The sequence below is a fragment of the Manacus candei genome, unplaced genomic scaffold, assembly GCF_025592945.1.
Source record: "Manacus candei isolate 608988 ecotype Guabito, Panama unplaced genomic scaffold, ASM2559294v1 h1tg000013l, whole genome shotgun sequence".
Classification (NCBI taxonomy): Eukaryota; Metazoa; Chordata; class Aves; order Passeriformes; family Pipridae; genus Manacus; species Manacus candei.
In genome coordinates, this window is record NW_026138061.1 from 6,141,630 (window position 1) to 6,164,499 (window position 22,870).

The window sequence follows — 22,870 nt, forward strand, 5'->3', positions numbered from 1 at the left end:
ATTATATAGTATTCTAGTACATGGTACTTTAGGTGCTGTTTTGGACTTAAATATTTGGGATTTTTTACATTTTTAGAGTCCAAGCCCTTCAAAATATCTTTACTACCTCTGAAATAGTACAAGACTATTGGACTTCAGAACACAGGACACATTTTTTTTCCATATCCCAGACCTCTAAGAAGTAGGGAACTGGAAAGACTGACATTATTTGTATTCCTTGAGAAAAAAAATCTTTGCTTTTCCTTGGACTCTGTACTTTTCTCCATATTGAATCCTAGATTCAATCACACATGAATACTCCATGATTGACCACATTTAACTCAATTTGCTGTAAAAATGGTGGTTTTAGTTTAGCATTTTTATTTTTAGGCTAGTAATTGTGTGTTTATACTAGAACAGAGAGAGGATACTCCTAAGATATAAGTAGTGTATGGATGACGCCCTTATGCAAGCATTGGATTCCAGCTTGAAAATTTACAGATTCATGAAAATCCTGCCACAAAAACTAAAATTATAGAAAATTACATGGGCCTGAGATTTATAGCTACAGAAAGAAGCTGACTGCATAGAGCAATTTTTATTGAAAAGAGGAAGAATCTGAGCAGTCTGGAAAATAGTGTCTAAAAAGCATCTGTCAGAAAGGTATCCTGCTATAAAAAATGATTTTTTAAATTACTGTTTCTGTGTAACTTCTGCAGATAGAAGGCTGCAAACCTATCAGTCTCTGTGTAGGTACAGACAACATCACAAAAGCCAAATACATATCAAGACAACACATTCCCACCCGTGAGGTGTGAACATTTCATGGGATAGATGTGGCACAAAGCCCTCTGGCAGTTGTGAGACCTGCACAGACTCATTGAGGTCCGTCTGTCCCAAATCTACATCGACCTGGATTAATGAGCTCCTCAGAGCAGCATCAGGGGTGAGGAGGCAGAGGCAGAGCAGAGCAGCAGCTGAGGGGGCCGGGGTGAGGGCAGCCTGGGCAGCTAAGGCAGAGAGAGGGAAGCAGTGGAGGAGGTTGGATTGGGCCCCAGGGGAGCGTGGAATATTTTCAGCTTTCTCAAGTGAGACTTGGCTGCAGCAGCCTGGGAGCCAGAGTGACAGAGGACAGAACTCTTGATTTATCTGAGTTGACGTTACATCAAGTTGAAATCATTGGAAAGCAAGCACCAGGTAAAAGAAACCAAAGATCATATATCATCCATCATAAAGGTTTTCCCTTGCCCTTTTGTTTTGCATTTCAAAACTCACCCCAAGGAATTGGGCCCTTATTCTGGGGTCCATGAGGTAGTGGGCTTGGTGGGTCAGAGAGGGTTCTTTTGTGTCCTGGGGGTGGGGGAGGTGGTCTCTTCTTGGAAAGAGTGGAGCTGCCACTAGAGGTTTGAGTGCTTAGAGGGAGGGTTGAAGGTGGGCCTGCAAAATAACAAACAACCTTCTTACAAATACATGTGCATAAACGTCAAAGCAGCACTGAAAAATTCACAGTCAGACCCACAGTGAAGTGCAGCAAAAGACTAAAATAAAAAGACAAGCCATGCCAAAACACTGTTTAGATTAAACGACATGTTCACCACATTTTTTACAATCTCAGCTGTGGGAATATAAGGAACTTGACAATAGAATGACACGTGTACTTATGTTTAAAAAATACAGAATCACACCAGGATTTCTAATTTTAGGCATTGTTTAAAAAAAAAGAAAAGCCCTGAAAATTAAGTAATATTTAGCACATGGGATTAAAATTCCTTTTAATTTATACCAGAATGAAATAGCTTTCTAGATATTCTACTATGTGAGTGTTTTCTCTTCCAGAGCATCCCATACAAACTCTGCTAATAAACTGGGGGGAAGGAAGGAAATAGAAATCTATCTACAAATTTTCCTTGCACTTTCAAATATGATTGTAAGATCGAGAAGCTTTTCTGTAATTATTTTCCTTTTTTTCTGTGGCTTAAATAAATCAAATTATGCATTCTAAGAGCAATGCAAATTGCTGTACACGGTACAAATTAAACATCAGAGAAGTCCTTTCTGAGACTGAGATTAGATATTTAATGGTAGCAGCACTTATAAGAGCTTATGCAGTCGCTCCTACCCTTAAACACTTTATTTCCCCTTGCATTAATGTTGGCACAAGTATTATTCAACACAACACTTGTTTCACAGGATATGGGAACAGATACAAATTGAAAGACAAAATAACCCAGAGGAAAGACAAGAGTTTTCCCTAATGAGCTTCACCATTGACCTTCAAAAATGTCTCTAATAAGAAGCTCAAGGAATCAGGCAGAGCAGGGCACAAAACATAGTGAGGGGACAACTGCTCAAGTCAACTGCCATTACTGCCCAAAGAAATTACTTGTAACACTTATCTAAACTAGTTCTACATTAGGTTAGAACAGTTCTAAGGGTTTTGTTGTTGGGCTTGTTTTCTTTTTCCTGCTAGGTTGCTGTTTTGTTTTGCTTTTTTTTTTTAACTCTTTTAATCTAACCAACAACTAACACTATTGCAGACATGACCTTGCAATAAGTTTTGCACATCAGAGAGCTTTGCCATCACAGTCTGGATAAAGGCAGAAAATCAACATAAAAATTTAAAAGCAAAGTCTATTTATACCTGAAACTTCAATTCTATTGTCACAGATTTTGTAGCACTGTAGAACAAAATAGCCTATTTTTGAAAATCTAATTTATTTGAACAGTATTTGAGACAAAATTCTTCATTCAGTTACTTGACATATACCCTACCCTGTGCACAGGAGGAGAGCTGCCTCTTTAAAAATGTTTGTGACAGTTGACTATAGTTAAACTGAAAATTATCAAAGCTTGCACTCCTTCCAAAATTATTATATATCATAAAAGTATTAAAATCTGTGAAGAATAATATTTGTTAAAATTCCTTAGATGAAGCATTAAACACTGACAAAAGTAACTTCAATGATCACATAAGCATGGGTCTGTTTGCCAGATATTTTCAGTGGGTGACCTCCCTCTTTCTTCTAATCTGCAAAGAAAAAATTAATAGAACTTCCCATAATGAGTTAATAATTCAATCTACTCTCTTCCAGATTCAAGCCTGGAAGGCCTTCTGCTGTGCAGGAGAATATCTCAAGCACAAGCCCAGCAGGTATTTCGGGCCTGGCTTAATTAATTGGTTACTTCGGTAAATCAAATTATATATTTTGCGATTGTTCCTCTCAATTTACTTTCAAGTTCACAAAACCATTAACTGACAAGAAGTCAAATGCCAGTGCAATTTAATGATTGTTCCCCAGTTTGCATCCTTATCCTTTCTCATTTTAATTTCTTCCTCGAGCTTAAGGAAGCAAGATAATTTAAACTGTGCATTGAGATGTTTCTGAAAGCAAACCCAACATTTCTCATGTTACATTTTTACTGATGATCCCTTAGACTTCTGCAAGTTATCAATTCTTTCTTCTCTTAAAGAAATACGAACCAAAAGTTGTTCTATAAACCATTACATAGCTCAGAGCTTATCTAGGAATGACGAGGGGAAAAGCAATAGTCAATATCCACTGTTAACAGCGACATTATTCTTAAAGCATGCCGAGAACGTACAGGGCACATCAGAGCAGAGTTTGTCTCCTGCCCTGACACGCGGCACTGGAGAGTTTCACGCAGCCAAAATGCCTCCAAGTGGGAATGTCCGACCGCCCCCTGGCGCCCGCCTGCCCGCACTGCACCGGCACGGGCACGGGTCACCCACACCGGGCTCAAAGGGAAAAGAGGCCAGGAAATGCACTGAAATAGTACTGAGCACTTACTGCAAAAATAAAACCTCAGGCATGAAGTAAAAGTTGTACTGCTAGTTGCCAATAAAATGAAAAAGCCTTATCTACAAAAATAAAATTTAGTAGAATTAACAAAAAACCCTTAAAATTTTGTTACATGGGCATATTTCACCTGACTTGTATATATCCAGACATCACAGGTGAGTTGAAAAACATCACTTCATAACTTTCAAAAGTTCAAGTGGCATACAAAAGTCACAGGGAAAAGGTGTTAAAGTATTAAAAATTGTGCATCCTTTCAGACTGCTAGCATTTGTTCCTATATTAGACTCACAGAAGGAATAAGTATGAATATAGAAGTCATACATTAATGATTACATGGCTACAGTACAAAATAACTTACTATCAAATAGACAAAAAATAAAGGAAAACTTCAAACTCTTTTCAGGAAGAGGTATAAAGTCATTTCATGCTTTGAATAAAGAAAACATGGGAAAAGTTCTTGAATCTAAATCAGTTTATGGAAACAGTTGGTGAAATAACACAAAGACCTGATGACGTATGAACTGTCTGTAAAATTGTTATGAAATACAAGGTATCATAGACTCACTCAGGTTGGAAAAGACCTTTAAGATCACCAAGTTGGACATTGCCAGGTCCACCACTAAACTGTGTCTCTGCTCCTGCACCTCTGAGGTTTTGTTCCTGAGGAATATCCAGCCTTCCTGGATTTCTTTGCCCTTCAGGACTATTTCCCAGGGGACTCTGTCTACAAGGCTCCTAAAGAGGTCAGAGTCTCTCCCCTGGAGGTCCAAGGTGGCAGTTCTGCTGATCCTCCTCCTTACTTTTCCAAGAATTCGTGAGCCCTGTGCCCAACATGGTCACCATCACCCATGAGTCCTTCTCTGTTCACAGACAGCAGGTCCAGTGGGTGCATTCCCTAGCAGGTTCCACCACCAGCTGTGCCAGGAAGTTCACTTCCACACACTCCAGGAACATCCTAGAGAGACATCTGGTAAGCTGAATTCCCCTATGAGAAAAAGGGCCAGCGATTGTGAGACTTCTCCCAGCTGCTTGTAGAATATCTCATCTGCTTCTTCATCTTGGTTGGGTGGTCTGTAACAGACTCCCACCAGGATATCTGTCTGCTGACCTCCCCCTTGATTCTTATCTATAAACATTTGACTCTATTGTCACCATCACTCAGTTCAGACACTCAAAACACTCTCTAACCTACAGGGCTACCCCACTGCCTCTCCTTCCTTGCCTGTCCCTTCTGAAGAGTTTATAGCCAACCACTGCAGCACTCCAGTTGTGTGACTCATCCCAGCCTGTTTCCATGATGACAGCCATGTCATAGTTTTCCCACAGCATAACAGCTTCCAGCTTCTCCTATTGGTTGTCCATGCCAAGTGCATTGGTGTAGGTGCATTTCAGTTGGGATATTGATCCCACCACCTCTCTGGGGGAAGAAGCCCTAATTCCTCTGTGACTGTTTTGAGGCATTTCTGTGCTTTGTGTCTTTGCTGCCACATGGCTCTCCATTCCCTCCTTCACTGGGACAGCAGACCAAAGGACCTCACTAACACACTCCCTCAAACACTAATATGCTGCCCCCAGGAATGTCTCTAGTGTGCCTGGTTTTATCCATTTAAATCTAAGTTAAATCTCTTCCAATGAGCACTAATCACTCAGTGGTAGGTACCATTGCTCCCTGGCCAGGCTGGCAGAGTTACAGTCCCTTCCTGCATGGCATTCCATGCAAAGTCCCATGCAAAGTGCTGCACCATGCCCTGTTCACTCGCACTGTTCCTGGTGCTACACAGGAGTTTCTTTATACACGTCTGAGCTTGGCCACCTTTGCTCCTGGCCCTGCTCAGGTCCCCTCAGCTGCTGTGGAGTGAGCTGTGGGCTCCTTCCAGCTTTCCCACTCCCCCGAGGTTCCCTGGTTAAGGAAACACTCCTGGGCCTGCGTGGGACATGCCCAGAGCTGTTGCCTCAGCAACTGTATGTGTGTGTGTATATACATATATATACACACACACACACACATATATATATATATATATATACACACAGATATGTATATATATATACATATATACGTATATATGTATATATACACACATATATGTATATACACACACATATATGTATATATACACAGATATGTATATATACACACATATATGTATATACACACACATATATGTATATATATATATACATATATGTATATACACACACATATATGTGTATATGTATATATACACACATATATGTATATATACACACATATATGTATACATACACACATATATGTATACATACACACATATATGTATACATACACACATATATGTATATATATATATATACACACATATATGTATATATGTGTGTGTGTAAAAACAAAATCTCAAAACAATTGTTACATGACATTTTTAATGATACGAGACTAGGGTAGATATCTTTAAGCAATTAGAGCAGTTATTTTTCTAGATCAAAGATATTTTGTGATTTTTAACCAGGCAGCAATGAAGCCATCCATTTCTCCTCCATAGACATCTTAATCATGATTTCTCACATAATTGAGGTATTCACATTTCATAAAGGATATTTTCCTAACACAAGCAAAGCCAACAAAAACACCCACTTTGACCTAATTTTTTTTTTTTTATTTTGCTTCTATTGGGCTTTCTGTTCCTCAGCAATTGCTTTCAATACTGACTGTTGTTATACTTTATCCCTTTTTCATGTTACAAGGATCAGGCTTTCATGTGTAAATAGATTAAATAATCCCAAAGTTATTGTATGAAGGTGAATAACTGGATAAGGTCTGCAATTAATAGTGCATTGCCCTTCAGTGTTTGTGCAATTAGTATAGTAATGATTAATTTGTGTACTTGTGAAACCATGCAAAGCTGTTGCCATCCAATTAAGAAATGGTGGGTTTAGAGCATAAAACCCCCACTTATGTAATTTTTTTTTACCACTTAATGAGACAGACGGAAGAACCAAAATTCCAGTTAATGGTAGAATGGGCACTGAAAAGGAAAGCAGTTTATATCAAAAATAGTATTTTTATTTACAAGTGTTGTTATTACAATTTTTAAATTTTCCATGAGTGACTTTTTGCACAGATATTACTAAAAACCTTCTTCAGTTTGTCTTACTTCAGATCATATGTTCTCAGTATTGAAAATAGACCATGATGAAAGAAAAAAATTATTGTGATCATTCTCTGAATAAGAAAGGTAAGAATATATACATTGATGCAACATTAGCACTTGAACTACATTTTATAATTAATGCTAAAAATGTCCTGTTAAAAAAAAAAAAGACAAAATTCATTAAAGAATGTTGTATTTTGTGTTGATTCAGAAATAGAACAGCCCATGAAAGCAACAGTGGTCAGCCAGCCTTCCATTCCTACTATGATATTAAAAAATACAGAGTTTGAGTGGGATAACTAGTATTATTTAATCAAAATGTGCAACACATTTATGAGAATATTTAAAAAACTAAGTCATTAAGTATACTTAAGAGAAGTATATAAATCCTAAAAGCATTCAGAAGAAACCAGATGATCTTAAAGGCTGAGGTAATGGAAATGAGATTAACTACATTTGTGCTATAAATTAAGGGCTTCAGTTGAAAATGGTAGTAGTGACTGGGTAATGCCTGCTATGCCACAGTATGATACAATCATGAAAAAATTAAGAAGGATGTTTTGATGTGGTATTTCCAGTAGAAAGAGCAAATTTTACTGCTGTCCCGACACTTCCAGCCACTTGTATTTCAGAAAGCCATTTTAAACAGCAAAGGTATGGATAAGAGCTAATGTGATGAAAGGATAATTTAAATCATAGGAAAATGAAAATACTCTTCGATCAGATAAGGTGAAATAATCTTGGTTTGTTTAGTCTGAGAAACCAGAAATGAAGACCTGTAGGGTTGCCCTCCAGGCAGTGCCCTGATATGGTCACCAGTGACTGAAAAATCACCAAAGCCAAACAACAATGTTGGTACATGCACAAGGTAATTTAGTGGACTTAAGAAGATTCCTAATCCTGTGAGCAATGCAGTCAGACAACTTCTAGAAGTTATTAAGTTATTAAATTCAAATAAGGTAATTTGGCTAGAAATTGAGTCTGATCTAGTGAAGGAGCAGACAATATCAGAGTGTCTGCAGTAGCAGTAGAATGGAACCACAAAAGAAGAGCCTTTGGGTCTAGGTACCTAATGTTAGAGCTGAGACAAGGTGCAAAATATGAAAACTCGTAGGTATTGAACATCCAAACTTAACATCATGACACAGAATTGATCCCTGACCTCCGTGTTTTTCCAATATGAGAGAAATAGGCAGAGCCATAAAAAAATCAATTAGCTTTCAGCTAAAATGAAGGAAACCTGGCTTAGATTGCCTAATATTCCTCCATAACTAGTTAGCAACATCACCCTCCCATTGGATTTGCAATGAAAGTTGTGCAATGTGGCGAGTCATGCAACTACTTAAATATTGATTCTTTTTTTTGAAAGCTTTTTGTAAAACAACAGGCAGATGACCTGCTAGATGTCGGGAGCCATAATGTAGGTGTGCAAGCTGGAGAGAGCAGTAAAAAAAATTATTTGCAGACTGTTAGAGACTAAAGACTTGACTGACAACACAAGTAAGTTGAATCTGAATAAGCTTAGATAAAGTATTGCAAAAGCACACAGTGGTTGGCTCGGGCAGCTACTGCACTTATTCTGTACTTTTCATTCTATTAGGATAAACTAAACCTGTAGCAGTGATAGCAGAGAGTAGGATGTATCCACAAATGACACAGTTCAAAGTAAAATATAGGAGTATTTTGAAAAGTTATAAAACTGGAAAGTCTGGACATGCATTATAATGATGTATGGAGAAACTTTAAACATTCCAATATCACCTTTTCCAACAATTACAATTATTTTCAACCAGCATGTCCACTGCAAAACATGAGCAAGAGTGGTGTGCCTTATGTAAATTGCTTTAAATTTACCTTCTTCCCCAACACAAGTTCACTGGATGGCTTCCTGTCCCCTGTGGCACCTCAGGAGCACCATGGAACCTTTCTATCCAGGAACTTCACTGGCCAATGAAGCCAGTTAACAGAGGGATACAGGGAGGAGGGTTCTTTTAAATATAGAACAGGTTCTGGAAAGACAGTTTTATATGTATGTCCCAAAGGATAAAAAACCATGAAACTTTAAAATCTTCCGTGCCTCCTTCTAAAATACAGACCTCAGCTGTCCATTCCCTACAGACTCCATGTGCCAGCAGGGTCCCATGGTATCTGTCAGGGCCTCACAGCAGCACAGGGACAAAGATCAGATTACATTTGGGACAGAAGGTAAGTTTAAATTTTATTACAGATTCAATGCTTTTCTTACTCTTGCTATTTAGGGAACTTAATGCAAAATGTAACACTGTTTTCATATAATCTTAAATATTAAAATGAACTTTTACAACAACAAAAAAGATTTGATAAGCAAGCTTGTCCGTTAAACTGTGATGTAAGGGATATAATCTATTATTATTATTAATCTCAAAAGAGCAGATAAATTCTAGAGGATTATTTTTTTCCTACAGAAATGAAATTAAATCTGTTTCAAAATTCACATGTGTCACAAGTGTCTATGGTAGTAGAAAATCTCTGCTTCTTTTTATTTTAAACAATCTATTTGGGAGTTGGAAAGGGGGAGATAACAAGGTGAGGCACAGTTTATAATGAAGCATAAGTGCATCTGTAGTGATGCATTTAGAGTAACCTTTCCACACTAATGAGTTTTCCTATGCATGTTCCCCATCCTTTTGAGTCTTCAATTATTCCTGTAACACAGGCATGTATTTAATGTAAACCCCTAAAACTGATTAAATACTTTACAATATTGTTGAATGGATACCAACCAAAAACTCAGTAATACTCACAGACTGTAGAATTTTGGCATGTTTGAAACAGAAAAGCACAGTGACTTTACTGTAACAGCAGTTCTATTAAACCCCTCTCTCAGACATACTCTGTGAATCTGGCATTTTCCACTCTGATGAAGCAGTTAATGTTACATTAGAAGGCAATACTTCTCTGTATTTTGTGATAATATATGATTTTGCTGTACTAGAAATAAGAATTTCTTTTGTGTAATCTTTGACATGAAAACATGGAAGAACTCAATGCCTTGATTCTTTCTGAGTAGCTTCAGTGCTTGTCTAGGCACACCCAGGAACTTGCAGGAACACCTAGGAAAATGCCTAACATTTCTGAAAATAGAATACATACTCAGAATGAAATATGCACATCAATATCCCCCTTCCCGAAGAAAAAGACAATTTTCTGAGTAAGTATGTATGAGACCTTCACTATATAATGACAAAGAAGTAATGTTGGTTATAATCCATCTAAAGCTGACAACATACTAAGCAGTGTTTACAGACAGACACCAGACAAGATCCTTAATCACCTTCAGGAAATGAGATTCATGATTAGTTTCCAAGTCTTGCAACTTTACAGCAAGAAAAAGTTATCCTAGGTCAGACTGAAGGAACATCTAAGCCACTACACTGTGTCTGCAATGGACAATCCATAGCAGACTGTTACACAGAGCATGTTAAAGGGATGGAGGAGAGGAAGGAAAAGGTTAGAATCTTGAAATGCCAACAAGGAGGTCAACATAGAAAAGTTACAAGGAATACAACTGAGTCCCCAATGAAACTGATATAAAAAACCTCATGTGAAAAATGCAAACCCTGGCAAAATCACTTTGCCTTGTAATGGGAAACAAACCTGTTTAAAAGAGAACCAAGGGATCTATTTGAAAGCTGCCAGTACATGGTAAAGTTTGATGGTGGAACAGTAGTGCTTAAGCACAGCATCTGAACCATGTGAAAACAAAGACCTGATGCTAACACCCTGTGTCCTGTCCCTTTTATTCTTTCATATTTTGATGGGGCCATCTCTGTATCTTTTTTAAATGAAGTTAATTACCAGTCAAGAAATGAAATATAAAGATACAACAGTGCTCACAAAAGGGAGCATCAGGATAACTGCTGAAGCATTAGACTATACTGTAGCCTTGATTGCAACTGAAGCTTTCTCTAACAAGTCTACTGTAAAAACACAATTTGTCTGTTTCTAAACTAAATATGTAAAAAGGGGAAAAAGATAAGGGACTTCTTTGTCCTGAAAAGTAGATCTGCACAAAATATAATACAGCAACATGTTTTGCTCCATAAATATATCCTCTAAACTTGAAGACTACAGATATCTAGGTCAAACCAACACGATCCACTAGAGTTGCATGACTAAGTCTCTTAAAATGAAACAACTTTAATTTAGCAGAATATTAGTTTATTTTTCACCCATTCATGTGCAGGATTATAAACGAGTCCATTACTAAATATCCCCCCCCCCTTTTTTAAGTTTAGAACATCCACTGTACCATATTACTGCATCAATGCAACAAGAAAAACATGTTACATCTTGAAACACTGCAATGTACCTGATTAAAGGAAGGATAACTGGGAAAAATCACTGCTTGCAAGTGTAGGTTGGAGACAGACTTACCTTTGCCAGCATTTCTAGGAGGAAGGGGAGGAGCATCGGCAGTTGGAGAGGTGGGTGAGTCTGTGCTTGCAAAGATCTGGTTGGTAAAAGCTCCATAGGAGAGTCTTTGCTTGTCTCTGGGAGTGCTAAATGAAGGGTGAGTCAGTTTGTCTTGTGGAGAAATGCTTGAAGAGTGACAAAAACTTTGGGGTCTTGGAGATCTTTCCTTTTTTATAGGACTGGGCTGTTAATAGAAAAACAAATACATTATGCAGCTGTCTAAACACTAAATATAGTTAATATGTTTGGAAAATAATATACTAGAACATATTTTAGTGAACACGAGCCTAATTTTTTTCTTTATTGGACAAATAAGCCCCCGTTCCTCCCTTTTTCAGCAATTCAACCTGAAAGGTGCTTTCTTCTAAATGAAAATTAAGATTGTAGTATCAAAAAATCATCATGTATACAAAACTAGATTTAAGCAGGAGATACAAACTAATAATATACCAATATCAGACTAATAGCGTTTTTAGAATACAAGAGTAATTTTCAGTACATATAGCCCTTTACTCAGACCAGATGATTATCCTCAAGTATCAAGTTTATTACCCCACCGATTCCCATTAAAAATAGACAAACAGTTCTGACAGATCAGATGTATTTGGTGCCTGAACTAGCAATATATTCCATGATACAGCTTTTTTAAAATGTGTATAATTGCTCTTTGAAGAAATTTCACACATCAATTTTTGCCTGCTGCACATTAATGGCTGCATATGGAGCACGATCTGTTTCCCTGCAGCTCTGGTTCAGGCTATTATCTGCAGCACAGCATCACTCATCCTCCCAAGGCTCCTTGCACAGATGATCATTTTGTTCTCTACTGTCCTTGAGGACATGTAAATTATTTCAGTTCCTGAATCTTTCAGTCTCAAGTGTCACAAAAAATGAGAAGTTGTCCACATTTCTTTCTGCAGAGCTCATATAAAATAGGAGAGGTGTATTGGCATTTAGTACAGAAACAGAGCACACAGTAATTAACTGACTTGCTTAAGTAGGACACTGAGCCTCAGTTTTCATTTATTCTAGGATGGCAATTATCCTATGCCCTCAAGTTTTGTCTTTCCATTACTTCTGTCTTTAAAACCAGGAATACATAGCACAGCACAGTTTGTGAAAAATAGAGTTATTTATTCAACACCTAGGTTTTTAATTAATTTATGGAAAAAATAAGTATGTAAGCTTTGGATTTCTTCCAGCTAAAATTTAACAGTCTGGAATTCAGAAGAGGATAAAATGACAACAAAGTAATCTAGATTTACTGATTTATATTATATTGTATGTCTTGTCAAAGCAAAACTTTTGAAACTCAAGTCCATAACAACCAGGTTGACAGTGTATGTTCAAACAGCACTTTGTCAGTCTTTAATACAGGCCTCAAAACTATTTCCCCCCCCCCCCCCAAAAAAATATCTATAAGAAAAAAAAGGTTAAAGTAGGTCTCTAATTCCATTTACTACCACGGATCTGAAATGTTGAGAGTTTGTGTGCAAAGCCCTCCCAGTGATTCACACTTACCTTGTCATCTAAGTCATCGTCACTCTCATCGATTTCGTCCTGCCGAAGATTCCATTCATACTCCACATGAACATGTGGGTTTAGCTTTCCTGCCTTGGCTTGAGAAAGCTGAAAGAAATAAAAATTCTTGTTAAAATGCTTGCTGTTATTTTGCTGTTAACAAACTTAGCTTTGTAATGGCAAGAAAAAACCTGAAATATTTAGAGGTTTATAACTTTTCCAGATTAAAAAACCCACACAATTTCAAGGCGTTCACACAAACATCCTTAATTTATTTATGGTACAGAGAAACAGCTAAAAGACAAAAAGAAAAGATTTTTTTGGAAATGGCAGAAATTGCCATGTTTGACAAGCATTTGAATAGATGACATCAAGGTATACGCACAAAAGAAGATGCATCTGGAGCCCTCCTTTAAAAACAGAAAAGGCAAAACCTACTTATAAATTCTACTATATACAATTACTGCCCCTCAAAAATCACAGTCTTTGTACTCGAATCAAAAGAAAAGATATTTAACCTTTATTTAAATATTTTGCCTCTCTCTCCCTGGATGAGGCCAACATGTCTTAAGCACAAAATTCCTCTACTTTGCCAGCCCAAATAACATATTAGAAAACTATTACTTCAATGATCAGCAAAAAACCTAAAAGAGCAGTTCATGGTTTTTCTGAGGAGATAAATTCTCCTCTCTAAGGCCTAGATTTTCCATCACTATTTATTCCTTCAAATCCTTTGAAGTGTGGTCTACTAGTCGATTCAGGAAAGCCTTTAACCATCTTCCTGAAATAAAATATGTAATAAAGAAAGTATTTCCAATCTGTTATGTAAGTATTCATGAACCTACTTCAGTTGAAACTGAATTTAATTACACAGTTAAGACTTCAGTTATGCAACAGAAATTAGCTTAGTACATGCAAACACACAGCTATTTATCTTGTACTTTTGTTATTGCCGGTGGTAAACAATATGCTCATTCATGGGGTTTTTTTCACTCTTAACTATTTATATCTCATTGCCACTTTTGAAAAAAAATGCAGAAATCATTTTCCTCTTCAAAAATAAAAAAAAAAAAAAAAGAGAAAAGGCATAAATGCTCTATGAGAGTTAGCTGAAATAATCAGTGAGGTATTTATGGAATTTGTATTACAACAGCTGAAACACTTAACTGCTAGATAAGCTCACTGATAACATCCCCTTGTTTTTGTTTGTTCTATAACACAATCAGCTGGTCCACATTAAGGGTAGATGTCACTTTACTGAAGTGATACTCTAAAGAAAAAGCAATCCATCCCAATTGTGTGCTGTAAAGCCGATCTGTTTTTCAGTTGACAGAATACTCAAACTACTGGAAACGGCACTTACACAGCAGACGTGGCACCAACTGAGAAGTCAGTGACAGTACCACTTTATCAGCCACAGCAAAATGTTGACTTGTATCCCCAGAAACACGGAAAATTATTTTGATTTCTGAAGGACAAGATGTCTTGATTATGCAATGATTAATTCATGACAAGAACTTTCATTCGTCAAAGGAAAGGTATTAAAATTACCAGCTATGGAGCAAAAGTAGATATCCTTGGATCATCAAAATGAGGAAAAAAAGGAAACAGAATTAAGCAGCAAGTGAACACTGTTTTGTAAATTCTCCTGGTTTTGTCTAGCATGTGTAACTGCCACACTACTCAGACTTTTTAATACCTTGGTAGTAATTAAATTCACTTGCCTATTTAATGCGTGCTGGTGGCACCTCAGAGAGCCACGAACAAACAAGTTTGCTGGTTTGATGTAGAATCCTTATTCCTGGCTAACTGCTTCAGAGGAGTACATGGGAAAATTCTTATTCATTTATTTCTTGAACACCAATAATTTTCTCTAGTGGCATCTGTTAACATCCCTCATATGTTCTCAAAATTCCAGAAGGTTTTTGCTCTGATCATGTTCAGTAGAGGGACAAAGTCCCATAGAAGCTGGTGTTCTATATTTTTTGATATACTAACTTGCAGACATTACACTTTTGCTTCTTTCTCCATTAAGCAGGTTTAAGTTGTTTCAATCCTCTTTGTAAGAAGACTTTCACCATCTCTAAACTACCTGTCCCATTAAATACAAAAAGCCAAAGCAGGAAAAGACAAAGATCCAGACCTAAAAGGTCTTGACAGATGTAATATTACAGAGGATTGTCTTGTACTCCTGATATAAAAGTCTTTAAAAAGAACTTCTGAGGTGATGAAGCCAAATGTCCTTGAATGATTTATTTAGTGGTATATGTAACCCTCCAGTGTTTAAGGTCTTCAAATATCTTGGTGAAAATAACTAGTACTGCCAACAGAAGTAACATTTTTTACTTGAAGTGTTGCAAAGAAAATTACTGTTGTGTTTTAAGTCAGAAAATATTCACCTATGGTAGGGCCTTCAGATCAGCACACAGCCAGCTGGCAGCAATACCACATCTGAGATACAGTGGTAATGACATATTAAGTAGATCACATTTTTAAAGCAGTAAACATTCCCCTTGCCTTTGCCCCCACAGATCCCTTCTTACCAGTTCCTCACACTGGACAGCTTTCGCTCTTTTTGCTGTGTCCAGAGCTGTCTCTCCAGCTTGGTTTACTACAAAATTAACAACACAAAAAAGAGCAATTCTTTGAGATGTCTAAAGAAACAATTCATTAAGTTTCACTACTTGTAGCACAGTAACTTCTGAAAGTGATCAAAAATATCTATTTACTCTATAGCAGCTGCAGTTCTTTAAGATTCCACTTTAAGTGCTCATGCATTTCATGTATCATCAGGTTCTTTCTGAACAGCAGCATCTGCTGGGACAGTTCCCAGATCCCTCCTAACCATCCTAGCAGAAAATATAAAGAATATATATTGGTCATTTCAACCTCCATTTAAGACCTTTGCCAATAAAAGTCTTACATGAATAATCAGGAAAAGCAAGTACAGAGGGTAAAATGGCTCAAAAAAGAAAACTATTCTAAGATTTAAAAAAAAAAAAAAGTAAATGTTGATCCAAGCACGTTTTACTTTGATTAATATTTAGAGGTTTGAAGCCTTAATTTGAAGACATTTGAACAAGAAAAAATTTAAAACTTTCTAGCTAATTTGTCTTTATAAAGGCTATAAAACGGTTTACAATTTAAAAAAGCATCCAATCAGAAAAAAAGCAATATCTGAGCCCTCTGGAAGGTCCTCTGGCACAGTGTCTAATGGAATCCTTGCTAGATGCTAGGAAGTCTCAAGAATCAAAAGTAAACCCCATGTTTGAATCTTATGTGGATAAACTTAGGTAAAATGTCCATCAGCAAATGCCATGGAGCTGGAACAGAGAGTGGTCTACAGCACATGCAGACTGTAAAACATTTCTGTGATGTCAGACTGAGGTCTCATAAGCACATATGTCTATGTGAAATATTACACAGAGAATTCTAGTCAGGAATCCTAGAACATACAAAGCAGTCATCTAGAAAGGCCTATGACTGAAAGAATTAAGATCGCTAGAAGAAGGATTTCCTTATGGAAAGATCTCTCTGAGATGGTTCATGGGTTTAATATGAAAAGGAATGAAAATCCAGTACTTCCTGAGTGAAGTTAACATACAGACAGCTTAAGGGACTACATAAATTCCAAACATTCAGCTCTTGAGTATAAACCTGATGTTTTAAGGTCTAAAGACAATATACAGTTCAAAAAAACAACACAAAGAATGCAACACCCTCTCCCCCCTCTTTCCCCCCCAAAAAACAAAACACAAGAAAGGTGTGAACACTCTTCTGGCACCTATGTAGGAGAGCATTCAATGGAAGGACCAATAAACTTGCTTTGACTTGTTCACATACCTTTCTCATTATAACTACCAAAAAAAGGTCACATTACATTCTTTGACTTATGATAATATTGAAACATATTCTAAGGATGTATAAGAAGGCCAAGGAAACCAACGACTTCTGACACTAAGCTACGTAACAGTTTTTTACGAGGAAGTGGAGAAAAATGATGATGATGAAGAAAAAGGGAGAAACAAAATTTCATACTCCCCAGTTTGCATCAACTGTTGAAAAAACTCTTCTTCTATACCATTAACTGACTGAATGCAAATGTTTTATAGACATGTTGATGACACTTAAATCCTGAGCCTAACAAGCTGGATTTATGGAATGCCTTCCTAACTCACAAAATATGGTAGGGAAAGGAGAGCAAGTAGAAAACAGGAGATTATCCTAGGTGTGAGCAAACAGAGATTCTTTTCCTAATTAAACTTTTGGTAAGCCATGATGAAAAATGGACTAATACAGGTACAGCAAGTGTTATACCTGTCTCACAAATGCAGATGGCAAAGAGAAGCAGAAAGGCAGCTAAGAAAGCTGATCCCTTCCCTAAACAGCGACAGTGGTGGCTGGGATGTGCTGGGTGAAATCACAGTGCCAGCTGTCATTGATGTTAACAGAAGAATTAACTGTTGTATGCACAAAACCCACACATATATGAGTGGAATTAACATGAGCAGCCACTTTAAGCATTACAACATACAAGTTCTAGATTAATTTTACAATACAAACAATAAACCTAAATTCCAGGCAATTTACAATGGATCAGAAATAGAGTTCTGCAGAAAAATTAGAGTTTACCATTAGTATTTTGTATTAGAAACCTTTCTCACTATTATATTGTAAGAATTTAAGTTCTATTTCTTAACTGAATGTTTCTTTTAGGCTTGTTGGTGACAAGGTCCTCATTCTTTTGACACAGTTTTGTTTTAAAAGCTTACTTACCACAGGGACATAAATAAAGGTGGTTAAAGTAATGAAAAGAAATTTTAGGAAATTTTTATTTCCTAGTTTTAAATAATGAACTTACCTAAATCAATAGTTGGCTTTCCCCTCAAAAGCAATTTCAAACACTCTGGCTTGTTATACATACTGCAGTAGTGTAGAACTGTATTACCCAATGCTGTTTGTTTGTCCAGGTTTCCACTAAACACAAAAGAAAAAACAATCAAGACAAGTATAGTAACTGTGCTATTCACTTCAGATTTAGCATGCCTGTAAACAATAAATTACTAGAATCTGTACAGCACAAATATGAAGTAGGAGAAAGAAATATTTTTAAATTAAACATGACTTTCAAAAACTATGAAAAATAGTTCCAAGGACACTGGAAATACCTGAGTTGTGATTGAAAAGAACTGTGAATCTACAAATGTTAATTTAAAATATTAATGAAGTGAAACTCAAATATTCCAGCCTAATCCTCTGTAAGGTCATTCCAGTTGTTTTCCACCCACCACTTTATTGGAATTTGTTTTTTCAAACATGCTAAATTAGCCCAATAAAAATATCTGAAAAATCATCCTGATACAGTTAAAATAGGTCAATAAGTCCTATGCAATCAAGGAAATATGAAAAAGGTGGTCGTGAGAATGAACAATATTAGGATATACACTGAGTTAGGGAAAAACCAGCTGTGAAAAGAGGTTCACAGGGCTTTTTAAAAACTGTACTTCCTTCAGTTTTCAAGTTCTAAAACCAGGTTTCTCCAAAAATGTCACTGCCATTTTGGGATCAATATAATACATTTATAAAACAGCAAAGCAAAGCTCAGGAGATGACAGCTTTTCCCAGTGTTACCCATACTGAACAGTAAGTGCAGAGCCCACAGGGTTGTAAAGGTGCTCTTAAACTTTAGACTGAGACAAAAATACAGACAGCAGACAGAAACACATACGAGACTATAGTTGTCTGAAGAAACTGTGAACCTTCATAACTAAACAAAATAATTATAAGTAATCATCCAAAATAAAAAATCCTTTAATAATGCTCAGAATAATAATTTGGGCTTCAAAAACATTTCTAAAATTACAGTCTCAAACAGTTTGCAAATATTAGTAGTTTATTTTTTACTTGTTACTTCAATAACACTCTACTATAATCAGCACTCACACTTTTCATTATGGTTTTTTTACTTCTATGAACACATCCCTTCCCAACAAAGAATATCTCAGTCAATAAACTAGATGTTGAAAATTACTAATTAAGAAGTTAATGCTCTCAATAGCTTTAATACAGTTTATTAAATACTGGAACACCTTTTTCAAAGTCTATCTATAGTCTGCTCATAATTTTCTGATTAAGATCCTTGTTTTCTACTCTTGCAATTTCTTTTCATGTGTTCTGTATTTGGCACAGTTACTAGCCATCCTTTCTCTACCTGAACTATTTGTTTGCATTGCTTCATATTGTCATGTGCTCTAAATCAATGCTCCCTTGTGCTCTGCAGAGTTTTTCCTTTCATCCTATTTTTATGTAACTGCTTTCCATGTTTTTAATTTATACGTCTTTCTCTCTCCTCATTAGGAGCACAAAGGTCAACTCGAAGGTGCTAAATTATGCTCTTTTGGAATATATCTAAGGAGAGAGATTACAGGTGATGAGCAAACACCATCCAAGGCACTGCCAGGATAGCTCTGAACATTTACATTTTTCATGTACAATTTAATGATAAATGAGCAATCCATACCAGTTTTGTACAAGGAAGTCAACCAGATGGAGAGAGGTTTGGTCAGCAGTCCGGACTGCTAAATGAAGTGCTGTTTCACCTGGCTCCTAAACACAAGCAAACAGAAGTTAGATTTCTGTGTCTTACTTCTGAAAAGCTTGTAATATCAGACCTAACAAGATACATGTCATTCACTCTTTTACAAATCTTTCAACAGAAAAATACAATTAGGAAATTACGGTGAAAATGGTTATTGCCTTTCTTATCTCTAAAAGACACCATGTGCTTCAAAGAAAATGCCATCCTACTTTCTGAGATCACAGCTTTCTCAAACCCAGTTTTCCCTTTTCCCTGCTGGATGGAACGACCCTGAGAAGCCTTTAACCATTTTAGCTACTAGTAACTAAAAAGGATCCTGTCAGGAATACTGAGTGAGTTTACAGTACTTGTTGCTTTATGACACCCTGGTGAGCACCAAGCACAGCCACAATACTATTTCCTACAAAACCAGGGGAAAAAACACCACAAAAATCAATCCCACATACATTAAATCTCCTACAGACTTGTAGAACAATTGAAATTGGAAAGGACCTGTGAAGATCATCTATTGCAACCTCCCTCCTAAGCAAGGCCACCTAGGACCAGTTTCCCAGGACCATGTCCAGATGGCTTTGGAATATCTCCAGGAACAGAGACTCCATAAACTCCCTGGGCAAGCCATGCTAGTGCTTGGTCATTTTCACAATACAAAAATGTTTCCCGATGTTCAGAGGGAACCTCCTGTGCTCCAGTCTGTGCCCATTGGCTCTGGTCCTGTCACTGGGCACCACTGAAAAGAGCCTGGATCTGCCTTCTTTGCACCCTCCCTTCAGGTATTTACACACAATGCTGAGATCTCCCTGAGCCTTCTCTGAGCTGAACCCTCCCCTCAGCCTTTCCTCAGTGAGGGGGTGCTCCAAACTCTCACATGTTTGTGGCCCTTCATTGCACTCTCTCCAGTATGTCCAAGTCTCTCCTGTTCTGGGGAGCCCAGAGCTGGATACAGCGTTCCAGCTGTGGCCTCATCAGTGCTGAGTAAAGGGAAGGAACACTGCCCTCGACCTGCTGGCAATGTTTCAGTGCTGCCTAGAATAAATACCACTGCTGGCTCATGCTCAGCCTGGTGTCCACCAGGACCTCCAGGTCATTAGAGACCAAGCTGGGTGAGTCTCAGCATATATTGGTGCATGGGTGGTTTGCCCCAGATACAGGGTCTCCTTGTTGGACTTGAACTGAGTCATACTTAATTTTCTATATATATATCATATGCATTAATGCATTTAGACAGCAAAGCTGTTTAACTCCATTTAAAAGTTGCAAAAGACGTTAATCTAGATCCAGATTTCTTTAACTCCTATTGATCATACAGGACATTTTTAAAAAGCATATTACAGTATGTATACTTAGAATTAAAGTCCAATTTAGAAAAAAGATATTTATTAAACATCAGAGAATTTACAGTGGAGAATGCTGCTGTTAATGTCCTAACTGCAGACTACATTTCACTTGGTGCTCATACCTTTCTAAGTATCACTGCCTATAATAGCTGAGAAGCACCAAGGAGCTAATTCTGTGCTAACTGCTGTGGATGACAAATACAGAAAGCTTACCCTGCAGTTAGAGAATTTGTCATGTGTTTCCATGATAAGCACTCTGTGATAACTCAAGTGCTGAGACTATATTGAACTTATCCCCTTCACTTCATAGAGACACTTCATATTGTGTCCTTTGCCATCTTAGCTATTTTCATACAACTTGTTGAAAACATTCTGTGACATCTCTCCAAGTTGGGTTTAAAAGTGATGGAAGAAAACATTGCTGAGCAAGTGGTTACACAGCATTGATTATCTATAAAACCATGTTATTTTGCTCATAAGCAACATTTCTCCAAGGAGAATTGAGGTCAACTAGGACTGATTTTTCAAAAAAACCAAAAACCTGTTACCGACTTCAGAAGGAAGATCAAGTATTCAGAACTCTATTAAAAAAAAAAAAATCTTCTCCTAGTTGAAAGACTCTGTACTTCTGTAAATGTTTCTTCAGAAGCTGTGAGGGTATCAGATTTATTCTTTCCCCACCACAGTAAATAGAGACTTGTAGACAGTCAATAATGTTTTCCTTCAGCAACTATTTTAAAAGCAGGTATGATACTGTCGGTGATGTCAGGTGACCCTGCACTATCAAGTCAAATCTCCTTTCTCTGGGCCTTTTCCTAAAAGAGATACATTGCAGAACAGGTGCTTTTCAACATATTAAAGTTGCAGCAAGAACAGCATAGGATATCACTATTGCACTTCACACTCCTTTCGACCAACTGATGACAACACATAGTGTTCTTTTCCCTCTCCACAAGGATGTTACACGACAGAAAAGAAATAAAACCCCACCATTTTCATCTGTTATTTTGCTTGTTTTAGCATCAAAGGTAGCAGACCCAGGTCCTGGGCACTTTACAAATACACATTATTTAAAATACTCTTTGTTTACCTGATAAGCTTACCTGTCCAGGCTCCAACAGTGGCTCCATTAGCTCTACTCCCTCTGCATAGACTTGAATTAGTGCAAGTAAATCCCTGGATTTGACAGCCTCAAGTAATTCACTCAGTTTAGCTGCTGCAGATGTACAAGTCTTCCTAGAGAACTTATGATCTACATATTTAGCAGTGATAAATTCTTTACGTGCAGTCCTGTGGGGTGTGAAAATAGAGCTTGCTTTAGAAATTTTTAGAAAAATGGGTCAACGATTTTAATTTACAATCACCTTGTCTAACTCAGGAGATAAGAAGGGAAGATGAAAACTATCTGATAAAAAGTGTGTTATTTATTGTTATCTTGCATGTCTTGTAAACAAGCACAAAATACAGTAAGTACATTGTCAAGTTTATCCTCTCTTCTTGTTATATATGAAAATCACTCTGACTCTGGGGACTAAGACCAAAGTAAAAACAGAGCTGGTATCATTTAGTCCAACTGTGTTTATTACCTGAAGGGATTCTATAAAACTCAAAACCATTCAGGATTCAAATAATGAACCTTGAAACCCAAACTCAAAATATTTCTACATTGAGAAGCTGAGGTAGTTAAAAAGTGGCTACATAACTTCTAAGAAACTCCACAGTTGGAGTAAAAATTCCCACTATTCTGCCATTCTAGCCTTCCTCTAGCTTGGTTACTGTTTAAGACACTTTACATCAAATATATATTCCACAGTACAGTTAATGTTAAAAATTTTAGAGATTAAAGACTTACATATCACTTGATGGACTGGGTTTAGGTGAAGGACTAGGTAAATTCCCTTCCATAATATCATTAAAACTAGTATTTCCTACATTCTTGGCCAGCTGAAATCAGAAAAAGAATAAATGACAGTGAGGGCTTTTGGGGTCTAACAGCAATCTAAAAAATGGACTATTAATGTGCCTTTTCCA

At 37.0% G+C, this 22,870-nt stretch overlaps 1 protein-coding gene across 3 annotated transcripts in view; it reads right to left on the bottom strand.

Annotated features, from left to right (window-relative positions):
- The window catches only part of ASAP1 (ArfGAP with SH3 domain, ankyrin repeat and PH domain 1), a 149,064-nt gene that overhangs the window by 14,935 nt on the left and 111,259 nt on the right, over positions 1 to 22,870 (bottom strand). For 2 of the 3 annotated variants that reach the window (XM_051778529.1, XM_051778530.1), the window contains 8 exons: positions 22,692 to 22,783; positions 21,943 to 22,129; positions 19,425 to 19,510; positions 17,766 to 17,881; positions 15,448 to 15,515; positions 12,905 to 13,012; positions 11,345 to 11,567; positions 1,255 to 1,416 (listed from right to left, as the gene is read on the bottom strand). In XM_051778529.1, coding sequence (XP_051634489.1) covers positions 1,255 to 1,416; positions 11,345 to 11,567; positions 12,905 to 13,012; positions 15,448 to 15,515; positions 17,766 to 17,881; positions 19,425 to 19,510; positions 21,943 to 22,129; positions 22,692 to 22,783 — 1,042 coding nt within the window. The remainder of the gene's footprint in view (positions 1 to 1,254; positions 1,417 to 11,344; positions 11,568 to 12,904; positions 13,013 to 15,447; positions 15,516 to 17,765; positions 17,882 to 19,424; positions 19,511 to 21,942; positions 22,130 to 22,691; positions 22,784 to 22,870) is intronic. The other variant, XM_051778531.1, reaches the window with a different exon arrangement.